Source organism: Herpailurus yagouaroundi, unplaced genomic scaffold, assembly GCF_014898765.1.
Source record: "Herpailurus yagouaroundi ecotype Mexico unplaced genomic scaffold, PumYag 182, whole genome shotgun sequence".
Lineage (NCBI taxonomy): Eukaryota > Metazoa > Chordata > Mammalia > Carnivora > Felidae > Herpailurus > Herpailurus yagouaroundi.
The window spans coordinates 3,938,207-3,956,761 of record NW_024412413.1 but is presented as its reverse complement, the minus strand read 5'-3'; the positions used below and the strand labels follow the sequence as shown (position 1 = coordinate 3,956,761).

Below are 18,555 nucleotides of genomic sequence, written 5' to 3'. Positions count from 1 at the left end.
ATACTTCCTATTAGTGTTTGAAGTAACACCACGTAAAATGCGTTTGAAACCTGAAACAAAACGCCATGCAAATATCTGTTGCCACCGATTCTTAATCTGAAGGATCCTGCGCCACACTTGTGGCTGATTAATATAACAGGTGCTGTTATATACTGATATAGACTCATACTGAGGAGTATAACTTTAGGGAAAGAACGTCTCCGGGGATACGTATTAGACATCCTGGCCGAAATAATTTCTCCCGACTGGTCTTCCATGGTCGTGGTGAGTTTGCCAGCCTGAGGAAGTATTTTGAATTCTGAAACTACATGAAAGATTCATTCCTAATGTTACTCTCTTTTCTCCTGGGTTTTTCTTGGAGCGGTGGTAGGCTGACGAGCAAGACGGAGAAGACAGTACAGAGATTCCCTGTGCATTTCCATCCCCACCGGGGTGGGACGTTTGCCGCACGTGGTGAACACCCACTGACATGTCATTGTCACCCATGGTCCGCACTTCCCAGGAGGATTCGCTCTTGGTGTCGTGTGCACTGTGAGTTTGGACAAGTGCGTAAGGACGCGCATCCCCCATTGTAGTACGTGGAGGCCTGGGGAATCCTCTGTCCTCTGCCTGCAAACGCAGATCTTTTTCTGATCCCCGTGGTTAACACCTTGTTTGGAGTGCCCTGCAGATGCCGGGATCACACAGTAGGTGGCCTTCTCAGACTGGCTTCTGTCACTTGGTGCTCCGCATTCCAGTTTGCTCCATGACTTCTCATTTCTTTTTTTAGCGCCGAGCGTCGCATTGTCTGCATGGACCAGATACTCGCTTTTCAAAATCACTTCCTGTAATGTTATGTGTGCATGGTGGTCGTTCTGCACCTGTCCCCCAGCGTCTCTACAGTATGGAGAAGAGCATAAAGAGAGCTTTGCTAATTCTTGACTTTGTGTTTCAGAAAATTGCTATCTCCCGTATAGATTTGACCATAAAGAAATGTCTGAGGGCCGCCTGGGCGGCTCAGTCAGTTAAGCGTTCAGCTCTTGACTTGGGCTCAGGTCACGATCCCAGGGTCGTGACATTGAGCCCCGCGTCGTGCTCCATGCTGAGCATGAAGCCTGCTTATGATTCTCCCTCTCTCTTCCTCTTTCTCCCTCTCTGCCTCTCTCTTCCACTCACACACGTGTTCTCTCTCTCTAAAAAGAAAGGGAAAGGGAGGGAGGGAGGGAGGAAGGAAGGAAGGAAGGAAGGAAGAAAGAGAGGGAGAGAGAAAAGAAAAGTCTGAAACAGCCTAAAGTTCACATGAGTGACAGTGTCCAAACACAGCCCCTGGGGGTTTCAGAAGCCTGTCTCTGCACAGAGCAGTCTGCATTCCCTTTGAAAGCATATTCAGCAAAGTCGACCGGTCACCGGGAGATCCTTCTGTTTGTTTATTTTCAAGTAATCTCTCTGCCCGATGTGGGGCTTGGACCCACGACCCGAGATGAGAGCCGTGTGGTCTGCCCCCTGAGCCAGGCAGGCGTCCCACCAGCACATCCTCTTCGTGCTCGGTAATGCACCTCCCTTGTGTCCCCAAATGGCATTACCGAGCGACATCACTGGCAGATCGCGCGTGAGCCCTGGGGCACTTGGTGGGCACAGCGGGCCCTGAGGGTAAGGTCTGCCTTCGAAAGAGCTGGCGAGTTTGGACCCCACTGACCACCCACGTGAAACGTACGCAGTCCTGGCGCATGGTCTGTGCTTAGTAAGTAGTCGTAGCATTTAACTGGATGTTTGTATTTTGTTACAAAGTTAAGTATTTGCCGGTTTTTCCTTTTTTGCATTCCCTTTAGTAAAAAGAGCAGTTTGGGGTGTGTTGAGGATATTACTAAATGACTTTTTACAGTTGCTGTACTTAAATGCCATTGCTACACAGACTGCGTATTTTGTAAAACACTCGAGAGAAGTTTGGCATCGAGGGAACGTGTTCCAGGGAACCCTAAAGTCAGGATTTTTGCCCAAAATGACCTCGGTCAGATTTAGCAGTGAGGGAGAAGGGTCTGGGCAGAGCGTGGATGCCCCACGGCCGGTTCAGCACCGTGAATGGTGACTCCCTGGCTTTTGTGTTTTGGAATCGTCATTCCTGGCAGGAAGTGTTGTACTCTCTGTACCACTTTCTAGAACCAACAGATTTTAAAAACAAACAAACAAACAGACAAACCCTACCAGGTGAGTGAGTGAGTGTCTGGAGGAAGGAGGGCCGGCAGCGGCCCCTCGGTGAGTCCCTGTTGACCACGTGAAGGAAGCTGTGGGCTGAGCCTCTGCGCGGAGGCCACTTTCGCGACAAGAGGACCCGCGGGTGGGACGGAGGAGGGCCGCGCCAGCCACCAGCACGCGACCCGAGCCTGCTGGTGTCTCTCCCTTCAAACCACATGGGCCCCGAGGAACTTGGGAGGAAACGCCGGGCCTACCTCACAGGAGTGAGGCGTGGGGGCCGCAGTCGGGAAGGAAGGCCTCCAGATCCTCAGGCTTTCTTATCCTCGTGGCCACCCCTTCTTCACCTTGGATGCTCGCGCAAATCCAGAAAATAGAAAAAGAAAGCTCACTTCCAGATGTCCCCTTTTCCACGCTCTTCTGTCCTCTGGTCCGAACCTCCCTCCCAGGTAGAGGTGAAGCACTGGTTCCTGCGAGCTGCCGGGAAGGGCCGTTTGAGGGGCGGACAGATCTTCTCTTCAGGATTAACTGAGTGCAACTGGAAGCAGCCCCGTGCTGTGAAAGAGCCTCACGGGTGGACGGAAGCCGGGCCGAAGAGGACAGTTTGACAGCCGGGACCCAACCCTGCACTTGGGATTTTTCACACGACTGCGACCGGCCTTATTTTTTACAAGAGATTCTCGTCTTCATGTTTGGGTAGCGGCCTAATTTTACATTCTTACGGAAGCTCACAGAACGATGGCCCCGTGCAGATAACAATCTGTATTTCCCGGTTCGGGACCGGAACAACCTATAGAAAGTCAACACATTTTCCCAGTTTTTGAGAGAAACCGGGTTATGTCAGAATCAAAACGACTTCTGTCTTTCTCTCCGAAAGCACTTCGGAGTGTGGGTAGGAAACACCAGGAAATCCTAACAGGTTTTCAGCAAGAAAATGATGTGAGGGTCCCTGGCCTCCTCCTCCCACCTTGCTGCTGGTGCTGCTTTTTTTTTTTAACATATTTTTTTAAGGTTTATTCATTTTTCAGAGACAGAGCATGAGCGGGGAGGGGCAGAGAGAGAGGGAGACACAGAATCCGAAGCAGGGTCCGGGCTCCGAGCTGTCGGCACAGAGCCCGACGCGGGGCTTGAACTCGGGCACCGTGAGATGATGACGTAGCCGAAGTCGGACGCTCAACCGACTGAGCTACCCGGGCACCCTGTAACCATCTGTGTTTCTAACAGAACTAGCCTTTTTCACACCAAGCATTAGGATTTTACTGAAACCTCATGACCACCGTGAGGCAGATACTGTCATTGTCCCATTTTACAGAAGAAGTTGAGGCAGAAACGGTCATGACTGGCCACGGCTCTGCACTCCTGAGCAGCAGGCCTGGCGTTTCGAACCCGCACTTTCTGACTCCAGGGCCCAAGAGCTTCATGTGGGTCCTGTGATCGTTTGACACACTGGGGCATGGTCTGCCCCCCCCCCCCCCGAATGGATGAAGCAGCCAAGGCAAAGGGTAATGAAGTCCCGGCCTGACAGAGGGGTCGGGGGCTCCACAGCCTGCCCGGGGCCCCGTGCTGTCTCTCAGGTGTGCCGGGGGCCGGACAAGACGCACGGCAGACGTCCCCTCCCGCCATCCTCACATGTCACCTGACCAGCTCTACCTTGTTGCGGTTGCGTAAACTGGCCCCAAGTCGCGCATCGTACGAAGTGGCCGTGTTGGAATTTGAGCCCAGGTCTGTCCTTTTCCAGGACCTTCCTCTGGCCTCGGTGGACCCCTCCTGGGCCCCCGTTCCCACACTTTCCTCTCGAAACCACGCTCCACACAGCTACCCGAGACAGGGTCCTGATTTCTCTACTTCGCTCTTGCCCCAGGTTCTAATTGTACTGGAGTAAAACACAGACTCTTCACCGCATCCCGATCCCCTGCAAGGTCTGCCTTGTTGCTTTCCACCCTCCCGACACAGAGGTGACCCCGGACCTTTCTTCGTGCCTTGGGGCTTGTGCACGGCCCGCAGCCCTCTGCCCCAACACCCCTTTCTTTGTAGCCTGTGGGTCTGAGAGTGGTGGTGCCTCCTCGGAGAGGCCGCCTCCCACTGCCCTTGCCCGGTGAGTCAGTCTCTAGAATGTAGATGCCACCAGGGCGGGGACCTGTTGCTTTCCCAGCATGGAGCGTGGTGTCCTCACATTTGCTGACGAGCGACTAGATCATGGCTGACTTCTTCAGACAGCCGGGTGTGTGATCAGCCGTTTGGATCTAAATCCCGTGCTAATTCCAGTATAATGCTCAAGGAGCAGATTGTTTGCAGAGAGGAGGAAAAACACATTAGAGTATTAGATTTCTATAACGGAATGAGATTTTTCTCCCCAGAGTGAGGCGGCCGGTACTTTAGAAGTTGTAAGAGAGACATATGTCAGGGAAGAACCTTAGAACTTAACGTCACCACCGCAGCCAGCGTGGCCTTCATATAAATAGCCCAGCGGGCCTGTGGTATTTATTTCCAGTTAACGTGGAAGGCAGTTAGTTGCACGTGATAAATTTCTGCCGAGTGGTCTTCCCTTTAAAACGGACACGGCCGAGCTCCTCCCGTAACCAGGATGAGTGGGCTCCCGGGTCTGTGCTCTGTCCTTCGTTCCCCTGCTACTGAGAGAAGTGGAAGCCGACAGCACAGGATGAGAAACACCACCGCCCACGGGCTCGCTTCGGGGCGGAGGAGTGTGGGCGGGAAACGGACGCGTCTGCGGGCCCACCCCTCTTGACCGCTGACTTTCTGGGAGGTGGGGGGTCAGGGGGGGGGTGGGGGGAGACAAGCCAGCACGGTGACCCGTGGAGCGGACCGTCCCGGGCGACCAGTGACAGTGGTAATGTGTTCAGGCCCCTGGCACGTGCAGTTTGTGAACACAGCCTCTGGGGCACCTGCTGCGTCTCGTCTAGTCTGAAATCTGCCAAAACCCCCACACTGTTTGTCTGTCATTGAAACAGAAGCCTTGCTCTCTTAGAAGTATTTCTGACCCTTAGCTGTGCTGCGTAAACTTCGGACTTCATTAGTGCTAGACTGACACTCATTTTCTGTGATTTAGTTGAGACTACTCACTTTTTCTACTCCAAATACTAACTTCATTTTGAACTGTTTTTTCTTGATGTTTATTTCTTTATTTGGGGAGAGAGACCGCGCGTGCATGTGTGCAGGGGAGGGGCAGAGAGAGAGAGAGAGAGAGAGAATCCCGCACAGGCTCCACCATGTCAGCACAGAGCCCAACGTGGGGCTCGATCTCATCAACTGTGAGGTCACGACCTGAGCCGAAACCAAGAGTCAGACACGTGGCCGACCAAGCCGCTGGCGCTGCTTGAACTGTCCGTTAGCTAGTTCCAGGGGTGCTTCGCAGAGGTAGTCGCTCTAATCTCTGCAAGCTTATTTTGTCCTTCGGGATGCTTTGAAGACAAAGGGACCTTACTTCAAGCATCATCAGACCCACCGTCCCTTTAACTGACTTGGAGGCAGAGGTAGGAGGAGGCTTGCGGTTAGACTGAGCCACAGGAAGAACCGCTCTGTCCGCCTGCTCCCCCCGCCGCCCCCACTTCCCTCCTCGTCGGCCACGCTCCCAGACAAGTGCTCGGAAGTAGGTGGCGCGGTGGTCGCGAGGGTGGGTGCCGGAGCCCGCCTCCCACCCTGGCTCAGCCACCTGAGGGTGCGTGACCGCAGACCAGCGTGAGCCCCGACGTCTTGTGTCGTCGTCCGTAAAAGGAGGGTGATGGTACCTGCTGCAGAGTGCATCCTGAGGACGGAATGCTTGCTCTGGGTCCTGGAACAGCCCCGACGTGTCCCGGGCGTGTCACAGCCGCCGCCGTCACGTTTATTGCGCTTGCTCTTACTGTTGCGTGCAGATACGTGGAAGGTCTTGGTTCCTGTGAGAGGCGCTGGAATCGGTTCCCCTCGCAAAGCCTTGCTTACCGCGGGGTCCCTGCGGAGAAGGTCACTGCTGCTCACCCGACGATTCCTTTATCCCAGAGAGCACACGGTACTTTACGGACGTCCTCTTGCCTGGCAGACGGGGCCTGGAGCCTCCCGGGGGTCTCTGCTGTGCGACCACAGGCTTCCGCTCATGATTGCTCCGTCCTCGGGGGCCGGGCCATCTCAGACGGCTCCACGCGGTCTCCGGCCGCGGCCCCGAGCGGGGATCGCAGCACCAGGGCGGCACGGTGTCTTTAGGAGTTTGTCGTGTCCAGAGTGCATCTCCCCGACGAACGCTCCCCTGCAGCGCGAGGGCTGACTTCGTGTGGGGCTGGGCTCCCGCGCGCGTGCGTTAAGTAACCTCTCGCTCACGGCCCATCGAAGTAGGTAGAAGACGGGCAGGGGGCATTTGTCCCGCGGACGCTGAAAGCGTCTCTCCTTCCGCGCGCCAGGAGCTGTGGGGACGAAGCTGGCGGTCCCGGCACACAGGTGATCACCCGTTCTGTGGGAGGGGTCCGGTTCACCCCGTGACCGCAGCCTGAGAAGGGGCGCGGGAGGGGGCCCCGGGGAGGGGGGCGCGCAGCGTGATGGGCCCTGGGGGTGGGGGTTCTTCCTGCGCCGCTTACCGAGCACGTGCTGCGTGCCCTCCACGTGCCAGGCGCCGCTGAGCTGGGACACGCGGGGGCTCGCCCGGCATCTCGGAGGTGACACTGGAGTGCGGCCCCAGATGCACATGGAACCGCTTCACGGCCCCAGAAGCCTTTAGTGTGGTTTCAGTTAGAAGTGGTGGTGGCCGTTTCTGATCCCGAGACCTGTCGTGGGATGTGGACGCCTCGCTCTGACCGCCCCGTGCCACACTGCGCTTTCAAGTGGTGAGTCAAGTGATTCCAGACTGTGTCATGCACGAAATTGGTCGCGGTGCCCTCGAAGCCTTTACCTCCAAAACCCCGCGGCTGTGAGCTACCCACGCAGCCCTCACTCGGCCGCAGGAGCTTCTGGGGTGGGGAGCGGGTGTGGTGACAGAGGGCAGGGGCCTCCTCCTCCCATCACTTGGCCGGTGTCACTTTGCTCATCTCGGAGGCTTGGGCTTTATACGTGTGGGATTTGTCAAGGACCAAGCGCTCCTAACCCTGCTGGTGTGGAGGGGGTGGGGGGCAAGAGACAGACCGCGTCCGCACGCGTGTGACGGCGCTGGGGACGCAGAGCCACCTGAGGTGGGGGGAGAGGAGCAGAGGCCCGTGAGGTGCTGAGTGTCGGGTCTCCCCCGTAGAGGCTCCACTTGCGGAAAGTAAATCGTGCCTACCAAGGACAGAGCATGCACCCTTTGTTCCAGAATCACCTAGAAGGTGCTGATCGGGGTTCAGCCCAGGAAGAAAGTGTCTGACACAGCTCTGTCAGAATTGGGCAGTTTGTGTTCTTGGGCCTTGTGGCTCTTCCTGTGACGTCCTAGTCCCCTGGGGATTCAGACGCCAGGAAACGGCCCCTGCCTGCAGAGGGGGTGGTTCCGGGATGACTCCTTCCTGCCCCTTCTTGGAGCTCGTGCTAAACGCAAGTATTATTTCATATTCTCCAGACTGTGGCCTGTAATCTACCAATCTGCCAGCTGTCCCCCCGCCCCCACCAGCCGGGTCAGTCTTCCCGTGACCACGCTCAGGATTCACAATTAGCTAGTAATTGGTAAATGAGCGAGGACGCACGCGTTCATTTGTCGGTGCCGCCGGGACACAACACGCGGCAGAGCCTCGAACGGCTCGGATCCGCACGGCGCTGGAGCGCCTGAACCACAGATGTTCCCTCATATGAAAATACAGAAGTGCAGAGGGAAATCAGATACCAGATAGGCCGACAATCTGGAGAAGGAGGAGGGAGCCAGATGGGCGGTTTGTGGTGGTTATCGGGCACACTCTGGCTTCCAGCGCCAGGCGGGGAGACCCCGGATAGAATCCGCACCGCAGAAACTTCTGCTTTAATTTCCTGACGGAGAAGAGCATGGGGTTAGCCGGATGACATAATGAGAGTTAAGAGCAGAAGGTAATTATGGTAGATGAAGGCAGAAGGAAAGGGAAGTATGTTGGCCCTTGGAGGTCGAGTCAGTCCGTGCAGGAAAAGCATGTGCTGCCCCGGGAAGGGAAGGAACGGTGGCCGTGTTTTCCAGGTGTGTCCTGACCGCCGGCCCTCGTCTGTCCGCAGCTGGGTGCCCCTCACCCTCCAGAAACCCCTGAATCGTGAGCTCTTCCTCCTTCACCACCTCCACTCGGACGTCCTCTGTGGTTTGGACAAGGTCCTCGTCCTCCGGCAGAGGCCTCGGGGGAGCCCAGGGATCCCGGGGCAGCAGTTTGAGAGACGCCACTTTTCTCCCCTCAGAAAGTCAGTACATGAAGAGCAGGGCTGAGGTTGGTGAGGACCTGGGAAGCGGGGCCCCCCAGGACACCCCCCGACGCGGGCAGGTTCTCCGACTTGTGTGGCTAGGAGGAAGGCGGAAGTAAGTCATTGCCGCGGGAAGAGAAGCTGCCCTTTCGGTGCCTGCTCGTCCTTTGCCTGACAGCATCGGCATATTTAGAAGTATTTTGTCTTTTAGCAAGGGAAAGCGTTTTCAGAAGCATTTTAAACTGAGCCACTTCTTGGCACTCTGAAAGATTCTTCAGTTTTACCACTTCCGTGAAGATACTAGTTTAGATACGGAAGTCGTTTGAAAGCATCCTGATCTTTAGCAGAACCGTAGCTTCGTATTACAAAAACCTTAATATTATAATGTGGCGGGTAATTACACGGTTTTTGTGAAACCCGAAAACCTGATCAAGTAGGTTCGCCTCATATCGAACATCCTGTTCTCACACCAACTTTGTAAAAGGTTTTTATGCTCTGTGCCCTGCGAAATAGCTGACTTTGTTAGGCAATACGTAAATCCCATGCCATCAATGGGCTTGTTGTCTAAAACTAATTTTTCGAAATGTATCCCGAAAGCAAAAATTAAATGTAGATCCTATGTATATAGTACCTACGTTTGTTATATACGTATCGTATATGTTAAGATGTTAAATATAGATGTATGCTGTGCATGTACAGGTTTATAACATAGAAAATATCATAGATATTACATAGATAGTATGTACACACACATTATCAAAATCTTTTAACATAAGCTAAGTTGTTTTGATTTAGATAATGTGAGTTTTTCTTTTTTTTTTTTTTACATTTGTTTATTTTTGAGAGAGAGCGACACACACACCAAGAGTGTGAGAGGGGGAGGGGCAGAGAGAGAGGGAGACACAGAATCCAAAGCAGGCTCCAGGCTCCGAGCTGTCAGCACAGAGCCCGACACGGGGCTCGAACCCACGAACCGTGAGATCATGACCTGAGCCGAAGTCAGCCGCTTAACTGACTGAGCCACCCAGGCGCCCTACTAATGTAAGTCTTTCAATGCCAGGACTTTAAAAAGCTCATTTATTCACTCAACAAATATTTATTGGTGCCTTCCGTGTTCTAGGCCAGAGGTAGGCAAACCTTTTCTGTAAAGGTTTAAATTTAGTAAATATTTTTGGCTTTGCTAGCCAGACGGTCTCTACCACACCTCCACAGCTCAGCCGTTGGAACATGAAAGCAGCCATAGTCAGTAGGTCAGTGAATGGGCATGAATAAAGTGCCAGCCAACTTCATTGGCTATGGGTACTGAAATTTGAGCTTCAAATAATTTCCACGTGTCACCAGTTAGTAGTAGCTTTTGATTTTTTTCCCCCAGTGATTTAAAAATATAAAAACTATTGTCCACTTGCATCCGTACAAAAACACAGGCCCTAATTTGCTGACCACTGTCCTCAGCATCCTTCCAGCCACAGAGCCGGAGCGGTGACCGGAACGGAGCCCCCTGTCCTCCCGGGCCCTGCGTTGGGGTGCACAGGTGTCTGATTCTGAGAACTGAAGGGATGTTGCCCTTCTTAGATGGAACTTTCTCATCGGACACTTCCAGCTGCAGTGTTTTAATTCTCTGACTGTAAAGTGAATTTGGCACATCAGTCTGCTGGTTCGTCACATCCGTGTTGGGAGATTTTCTAGATCGCACTGTCTCCCGGCCTACATTTTTGTGCCTCACGAACACCTCATCACCCGACTTGTCCAAGGCCGCAGGGTTCGGTGTTGAGCTGGGTCTTTCCGAAGCCCGGGGCTGCGGCTCTGGGCCCGAGAGGAGCCGCCTCCTTCCCAAGCACGGCAGTTCTGGGGTGCTCATTGCCACTGTCCCCTTTGTGCCTGTGTCCAGACCCCAGAGTGCCCTGTTGAGGAGCCGGCCAGCCCTGTGGAGTCCTCACTCGAGTGCTGATTGCAAGACTCTTTCAGGGCAGTCTTGTCGCGCACAGGCTCACGCCTTGTATTTGCAGTAGCTATGGAAACTTTAGAAGCTGTCTCTCTAAAGCCAGGCGCACAATAAAGCACTTCACGTGTTGGTTGGATTAGACTTTAGAAGATGTTTAATTTTCTCCCCCCGCTCTTTCTCTCTGTCTGTCTCTTTAGAGAGGGAACAAGAGGGCAATGTGAATATTAACTGGGACTCCCTTTAATCTCCCTAGCGACCCTTCGGGCTGTCTAGGGCTGCGCAGGCTGCCCAGGGCTCCGGGCTTTCAGAGCCGCTAACGAGGAGAGCCATGCATATTCATGAGCCAGGCTCGTGTGCGTGAGATGCCGCTTGTAAGGGCTTGTTTCAGTGTTTTCTCTTTTCAACTCAAATTTTGTGAAAGAAACGACCGCTAAATTTGGTTTTTTTAAATTATGATTAAGTCAGAGCCCCTGGACAGTAGTGCTAAAGCGTTCTCCCTGGAAATAGGGACAAAGGAGAGCCTGTCTGTGTGGCATTTAATTTATAGATGGGACAACACAGACCCCGAGTGTGGGTGCTCACCAAGGGTGGAGAAGCAGAGCAGGCCTTTCCTATTTGCTCGGGGCACCGTGTTCGAACTTCACGAAATCCTCCTTCAGGAGGAAATACGATTTCACGTTGACAAGAATGGGAAACATACATTTATGTGAAAAGTCGGGGGGGGGGGGTTGCTGTTCGGTTATTTCCGATCTTCAGAGTGTGCAAAGGAGCGGACTCCAGCGTGTGGCCCTACCTCTCCCGACCCCCCACTCCGTCCGCGCACATCTTCTTGCCTCCTGAACACCAGTTGCAGAAAAAGACAGACGTGCTTTTTCTGCTCTGGGCTTTACTGCTTCTTATATTGGGTTGTCCGCTGCGTGGCTGTGCCGCGAATCTGTCCCTCGAGAAGTTCACAGCGGCTGCGTTGTGCTCCCAGAGTCGTGCTGGCCCAGCCGGGAGCAGCGCCCCTGCCCGGTCTGACCGCCGGGAATCTTCACCCCTCTCCTTCTCCTCTGGGTTCCTCTTTTGCTACGTGCAGAATGGGGGGTGCGTGGGTTTTTCGTTTCCAAGCGCTTCCAGGGTGAAGTGCCGCTAAGCTGCCGTGGCACCGCTTCCACAAGGCGCGTTGGTTGCCTCGCCACAACGCACGTGATTGAGATGTGCCCTCTCATCTGCCCACGTGGGAATCCTCCCGGTGTCTCTTGTCCCATACCCTGTATCGACACCACGCACGCAGCTTCCTCGCCTGGGTTGCATTTGTAGTGGGTTTCTTTCATCTGATCCTTCCGCCGTGCAAAGCCCTGAGTCAGCAAACCACACCAAGAACCAGAAGGAAAAGCACAGCCTGTGTGGGTCACTGCTGTGCCACCGCGGCCCCACCCACGTGGCGAGTGGGAGCTAGCACGCCTTGTTCAGAGGTCCCACAGACATCTCCCGACACTGTGCTTGGAACAGAGGCGGATCACACTTGCCCCCGAGGAGTTCGCAGGGCGTCTGGGTGGACAGGTAGAAACAGACAGTCATGGCTTCCAAAGTCCGCAACTCACTTTGTGCCTGGAGCCAGACTGGAGGCATAGACGTGAATCTGGTGCGGCTCCTGCCCTCGAACGTCACAGTCAGGTGGGCGCAGTGCACCTGGAAGAGCTGCCGGAGACACGCAGTGAGCGCGCCTGCCTCGTGGCGCTCAGAGGCAGCCCGGGACGCGAAGGGCGCCCGGCGAGAAGGGTGCGCAGCGACCACGGGGGGGGGGGTCGTTTCCCCGTCACACGCACTTTGATCCCTGAAGCTCTGGACGATGGTTCTTTGCTGCAGAGACGCTCCGCCTTTCATCTGGCAGTGTCCGGGCTGCATGGGATCCCTCCATTGCCGAGCCAGCGCCCCACCTCCCGCCCCCGTCTTTAGGAGCTCTCAGTGAGACTTCAGTTTTCCTGCGTTCAGTTCTGTTGCAGTGAGTTAACTAACAGGAAACCTTCGAAAGAAGTACTCCACTCCTATCACGTAGCGCTCAGGACGTACACACACGAACCAAAATTCTTCAAGCGTATGTATTTATTTTCTTGCCTGAATTTACCCTTCTGTTGCTTGCTCCTTCAATCTGATCTCTTGATCACTGCCCCCCCCCCTCCCCGTTTGGTACAAAAAGTGAGGAGTTTGTAGATTGAGGTCATTCTGGATGAGAAAGTACTTGCGGCAAACAATTCATTGTTCAGAAATTCACTAAGGCATCAGAAGTTTTGTCACCCAGGATTCTCATTTTTATTCTTCATACTGGCGCAGAGTTGGGGGGGGGGGAGGTTCGGTGATTGTGGAAAAGGGGCGGAAATTCTAATTTAGGCCTTTATGCATCTGGATGTTTGTACGGACTCGATCTCCAGAAAGGAAATACAGCCCTGTAAAGGGCCTGGGCTTTGTCATCGAAGGATGACCGATAAGTGGCAAAAGGGCATTCTGCCACCAAAGGGGGACAACTAATTCTAGAATCAGCATCAGCCGGGTGTTCACAATTCCTGTTCTGTGCCGTCTGGAACAGGTTAGTCATTTATACTCACTAGTGGTTTTGATGATAAACCTCCAGAGGCGAGCAGACGTCTGCTCAGCCTCGGCACTGCCCGAGGCCGCCTCCGGGAGAGGTGGGCCGGTGTGGACTGTCTGTGAGCAGGGGAGCGCAGAGGCCATGAGGAACTCCAAGACCTTGTCAGGATTGTGAGCCAGCGTGGGTGTGTCAGAGGGACAGGGACGGAGCAACCCTTTAACCCCAAGAAGACACGTCCTGAACATAAAACTGCCACGTTTTCCATGCCTTGGTTTGTCTGACTTTGGTGGACAAGCCGATTTTTTACCATTTTGCTTTGAGCTTTTTTTTTTTTTTTTTTTTCCAATGTTTATTTTTGAGAGAGAGACAGAGCAGAGCACAAGCAGGGGAGGGGCAGAGAGAAAGAGAAGGAGACACAGAATCCGAAGCAGGCTCCAGGCTCTGAGCTGTCAGCACAGAGCCCAATGCGGGGCTCAAACCCCGGAACCGCGAGGTCATGACTTGAGCTGAAGTCGGACGTTTACCCGACTGAGCCACCCTGATGCCCCTACTTTGGCTTATCGAACTAGGGAAACCGTTTGATTCACTTTCTTTCCCAAACACTACAAGAAAGAGCCTTTATACATATTGAAGCCTTTCTCTGTGGCTTCCTGTGTCCAGTTGAGGGAGCTAGAAATGTCTGAGCACCAGCCTCACCACTATGCTGGGAGCTGGGACAGGGTCAGAAGTGTTGACCCTTCAGACTGGAGAGCCTGATACAATTTGGGGACACAGATGCCCCCATTCTGACACCAGAAATGCCTGCACAGGAAACATCTGGCGATCGGGGAGAGGGTTTGTTTTTCTTGCCAGCTTCCATCCGATGGTGGGCAGGGAGGCCTTCCTTTATTGGAGAAAGCATCTGCCCCACCCCAGGTGTTTGATGTTTCCTCCGGAACCGCAGAAGGTGCCAGGCCCACCGTATTCGACACCTCTGATGCATCCCTGGACCCAGCGCCGAATGCTGCTTGGTACCCGAGGCAGCTTCTATAGTTTTTTTGTAGAACAACATGCGGCAGCAACTTAATGCTTCCCTGAGATTTTCACAGCTCTTGGTCACTAAAAGACCTCAGTAAATGCAGCGATTCTATCGTCTTCATAGGCTCTCTTCTGTCTGCTGTGAAGGCTGCTGTGCAGGACACGCAAAATTAGGGCTGGGGCCCAGCAAGGCCGAGGGGATGAGATGCTTTCTTGAGAGCACAAGTATTCAAACTAAATACAGCAAATCCTTCAAAGGCCTTCTGGCTTCATCTTTCAAATGCGGCGGAATGAGGGAAATTCCATGGTGACTCCTAGGGAACAATTCTTATTTATAACTGAGCTTGCTCCAAACAAGATGAGTCTTCTCGCCTGCTTCTAACTTGGCATCTTTGTGACTAATGTTGTAGTGTTCTTATTCTTTCCCTGGTGGCTCCGTAACATCATCCAACGTGTGTGTGTGTGTGTGTGTGTGTGTGTGTGTGTGTGTGTGTGTGTTGTGTGTGATCATAGACCTCAGACGTGGCTACTCCCAGCTTTTGCTTGCTTGCTTGCTCGTTCATTCAACGGGTCTTGGTTAAGTAAGTACGTCTGTGTGCCCGTTGTTGGATATCACACACATGCACACGCATGTGGGACATACCTGTACGACTCCTGTGTCACGTCTGTTCAATCAGTTCCCCCTCTGGGTTGCTCGTGACACATGGTCAGGAGGAGCTCGTTCGCCAGTGCCGGGTTCGTCCCCCTCCTTTCCAGTAGTGCTCGTGTGGACTCCTGAACCGGGAAAATGTGTTGGCAGATTCCTTCACCCCACTTCCAGTCCTGACCCAGTGGGTGGTGTATGCCATCCGAAACCTTACAGAAGACAACAGTCAGAACCAAGACTTGATCGCGAAAATGGAACAGCAGGGGCTGGCCGACGCCTCCCTGCTCAAAAAGATGGGTCTGGAAGTTGAAAAGAGGGGTGACCGGCTGATTCTGAAATCCACCAGTGGCACGCCTCCGCTGGTGAGTATGCCGGGGGAGCAGCCGGTTTGTGCAAAGCAGCCCCCACCCCCTGTTCCCTTGCCCACGGGCAGAGCTTCTTCCCGAGAACCCGGATGGGAGCGTGTTGCCTTCTCAGATGGCCAAGAAAGCCCTCAGTTTAATCGCAAATAACATTTTGGTCAAGCTTTAAGCTGCCATTTTCTTAAAGATGAGAAGTTCCGACTCGTCTGGGGGGAGATACACAAAAAGCATGTCAAAATTTCTGTGCGGTCTAAAAGTTTCTGACGGCAATTGGGTTTTCCTGACGAGGCAGCCGATGCAGGTAAGCCCCCTTTGTCTTGCGGAATGGGTTGTTTCAGGTCCCTCCCTCAGCTGTGTGCGTGCCTGCGTGTGTGTGTGTGTGTGTGTGTGTGTGTTTTCCCTTGGGTGATTCTTATAAATAGATCCGTTATATCTGCAATTTTGTTTTCTTTTTTTTTCTCTCAGTGAACGAACTCTCCATTGAAGCATCTGAATTTTGGGAATCTGTTTCACGGACTTTCCATCTTCTGCAGTATATAACATTGCAAGTGTTTGAAGATTTGTTAAGTACAAATTCAGGCATCCATGAATCTTAGGTAATAGAGTTAGATGTGTATGAGCTCGAAAGTGAAAGTAACTTGAGTATTTTGTGGTCTCTTTGCTTTAGAAACGTAACCGTTCGGTTTCCTTTGTCCCCATGGATACAGTGTGCATTGAAGTCATATACTGTACTTACTGTGGCGGCAGATAATAAATTCTTTTCCTGGAGGGCGTATCCCTTATTCGGCAAAGACTGGGGCATTTGCTCGGATTCCATTTGTTCCTTCAGATGGCGGGTCGGCCTGATTACTTTTCTTCTCTGCTCGTTGGGTTTTCTGAACTCTGGCAGGCAGTTGAAGTAGGTTTCTCACTGTGATTAATTCTAGCAGTCTCTTTTCACCCTTTCTGCCTTTCCAAAACATTGACAAGACTCATTTCCAGCTAATTAATTCGAGAGATGCTGAAGAATAGAGAAGCTCCCTCTTCATTTTAGGGACTGGGCTGTGCTGTCACTGAGCCCAGCCCTTTGGAACGTTGTGGGGGACGATACAGGGAGTGAGTGGGGAGAGCGTGAGGGCCATTAACTCTTCTCTTTCCAAATCCCCCGGGGAACTAGACCTCCATCCAGACCCATTGTTCTCACAGGCGCATGCCTGCCTCTTACCCACTTTCATGCCTCCTCCGTGAAGGGCACTCTGTGCCTAGGACCACAGGATTAAGGGACGTCCACGTCTCATTCAGTTTCAAAGGCACTGTCTCCTAAAGCCACTCCACGTTTCAGCCACGGCTCCACTCTCCGGAGTTGCAAAAGTAATTTTGGGGACCAGGAGTTAGCTTGACCTACATCTGTCTATTTCTGTCCTTTTCTCTCTATCCACGTACTCCTGTTAGAGGTGGAGCTGGGTTAAACGAGCACTGAAATCTTTGAGGCCGCCCAGAGCATTGATGTAACCAGCAGAGAGCTCCAGAGGGAGGTCACGTACGAATGCCTAAAACGTTCTTGAACAGCCATGTTACTAAACTGTCTAGATTTTGCACAGTCCCTGTTGAATCTTCCAAAATAAAAACAACGAAGACCCAGCCAGAAGTTTTACAGAAATACCGATTGTTCTAGAATAAAGTGCTTCTAAGTTTTTTTTGTAGCCATACGTAAATTGCTCTGTACAAACAGCTTAAGCATGTTCAGAATGAAATAAAAGTTGTCCCACGTGCTAATGTACTCTCGATTTCTGAAGAAACGTCAACTTCCAGAATTGTGGTAATCTGTAACGGTTTTTTCTCTCATTTATGACATTCCATCAGTAAAGAAGCCTTTTTTCAAAATTTAAAATGCACAAAGAAGTCATTCTCTTCTGGGACACAAAGAGTTAACATCCTGTTCTCAAATAGAGGCCCTCCAAAGGGGGAAAAAAAAAAAAAAAACAGTGGGAGTCCCTTTTCCCTTTTAACAAGTTTGCAATAGACACTTCTTTTTCTTCTTCTCTCAATGGATGTATGCACACCAGTGGAATCAAACAAACATGCTGTATAAGCCATATAATAACAAACACAAATAAACAAAAGGGAGCCTTGTGTGGGAACACAGAAAGGGGTAATGGCTGTGTGTTTTCTAACTAGGAAATGTGGGGCTTGCATAGTGAAAACATGCTGACGGCTGCATTGTGGCTGCTTGGATGCCCTGGACGGTTAATCCTCCCGCACAGCCAACAGCTCCCCTGCCCTCTACCCAAGGGCTTGGCGATTCTGAGAGCCTCGTTGTACATGCTGCAGGGGATTAAATCAGCACCTCCATCAGTCATTTAGAAGAAGAAGGAAGGAAGGCAGGCCAGCCTTACAACATTTGTAAAGGGACACAATGGCCACAGCAAGTTTGGCGACCATGTTACTGCTTCCAAGAGCAAACCCGCAAAGCACTTGCATTTTTTCAGCCTGTCTCATTATAAAAGCTAGTAGGGGAAGGTTTTTCTGCTTGATACGGAGTCTGGGTATTTGCAGAAGGGTTTCGTTCAACTCATTCACAGTGGACGCTGATATTTCAAAAATACATTTTTTTCACAATGTTAGTAATATAAGAATTTATATTTCTCCACCTTAACACACCTTGTAGGTTTGCTTATGAGCTGTTTGGGAAACTAATACTGAGACACATTTTTGGTCAGGAACCTGTGAATCTAGCCGCAGAGCTTGGGAAACTGCTAAAAGATGCCCATGTTGCAAAATAGGATAAAGAGAAATGATTGGGGTCATTTGGGCTGCCCATTAGTCGATTTTAAATCAAAAATCAACATCTTATGTGTGTGTATCTTGTGCCCAGTATCTACCGAAGGCATCAATTTCCTGCTCTTTTCACCACACCTGGGATCTGAATGTTATTCAAATGTCATGACTGTCTTTCTATTTCCATCCCTAAATGAATGAACAAAGACGTTGTGATAGAAACGCCAGTCTCTGCAGGAGAAAGACTTTAAAATACATGTTCCTCATCAGTAAGTTCTGCACGTAAAGGAAACAGTTTCTACATGAGAGTCATTAAAATTAAGACAGCACTGTAAAATGCAGAGAAGTTGACATTTAACCTAACATTTGAAATCTAATGCAAAAGAATCCAAACGTTTAAAATCCACTCCAAATCCAGTCCGGGCTGGGGGTGGGGGAGGCGGGGGGGTATGCGGCCGGAAAGGGGCACTTTTTTTTTTTTTTTGGTGCTGTCCAAGGTCCTGATTGTTTCAGCCACAAAGGCCCGTATATGAAAAATCCTTGTTTTCCAAATTCACTTTTTCCCCCTTGAGTTATATGATACAATATGTTTTTCTCTTCCTTACAGATTTTTTTTCAATATACTTATTTTGATTTTTTTCAGTTAGATCTTATTTAGGTGATATTTCACAGTATAAATTTGATTTAGCTTGTATAACATACATGAATTTTAACCGACTGAGCCACCCAGGCGCCCCCTAACATACATGAATTTTAAAGGTACGTTTTTCCTATAAATATAGTG

General features: G+C 51.8%; 1 protein-coding gene and 1 long non-coding RNA gene across 2 annotated transcripts in view; both read left to right on the top strand.

The window, feature by feature from the left end:
- Positions 1 to 16,769, top strand: part of ATXN10 (ataxin 10) — a 148,951-nt gene extending 132,182 nt beyond the window's left edge. Inside the window, exons 10-11 of the mRNA XM_040490560.1 lie at positions 14,806 to 15,014; positions 15,480 to 16,769. Coding sequence (XP_040346494.1) covers positions 14,806 to 15,014; positions 15,480 to 15,482 — 212 coding nt within the window. The 3' untranslated portion in view covers positions 15,483 to 16,769. The remainder of the gene's footprint in view (positions 1 to 14,805; positions 15,015 to 15,479) is intronic.
- LOC121040178 (uncharacterized) lies at positions 6,686 to 9,098 on the top strand. Its single transcript, XR_005795167.1, has 2 exons — positions 6,686 to 6,980; positions 7,379 to 9,098. It is a non-coding gene; the product is annotated as an uncharacterized LOC121040178 (long non-coding RNA).
- Positions 16,770 to 18,555: the final 1,786 nt, after the last annotated feature.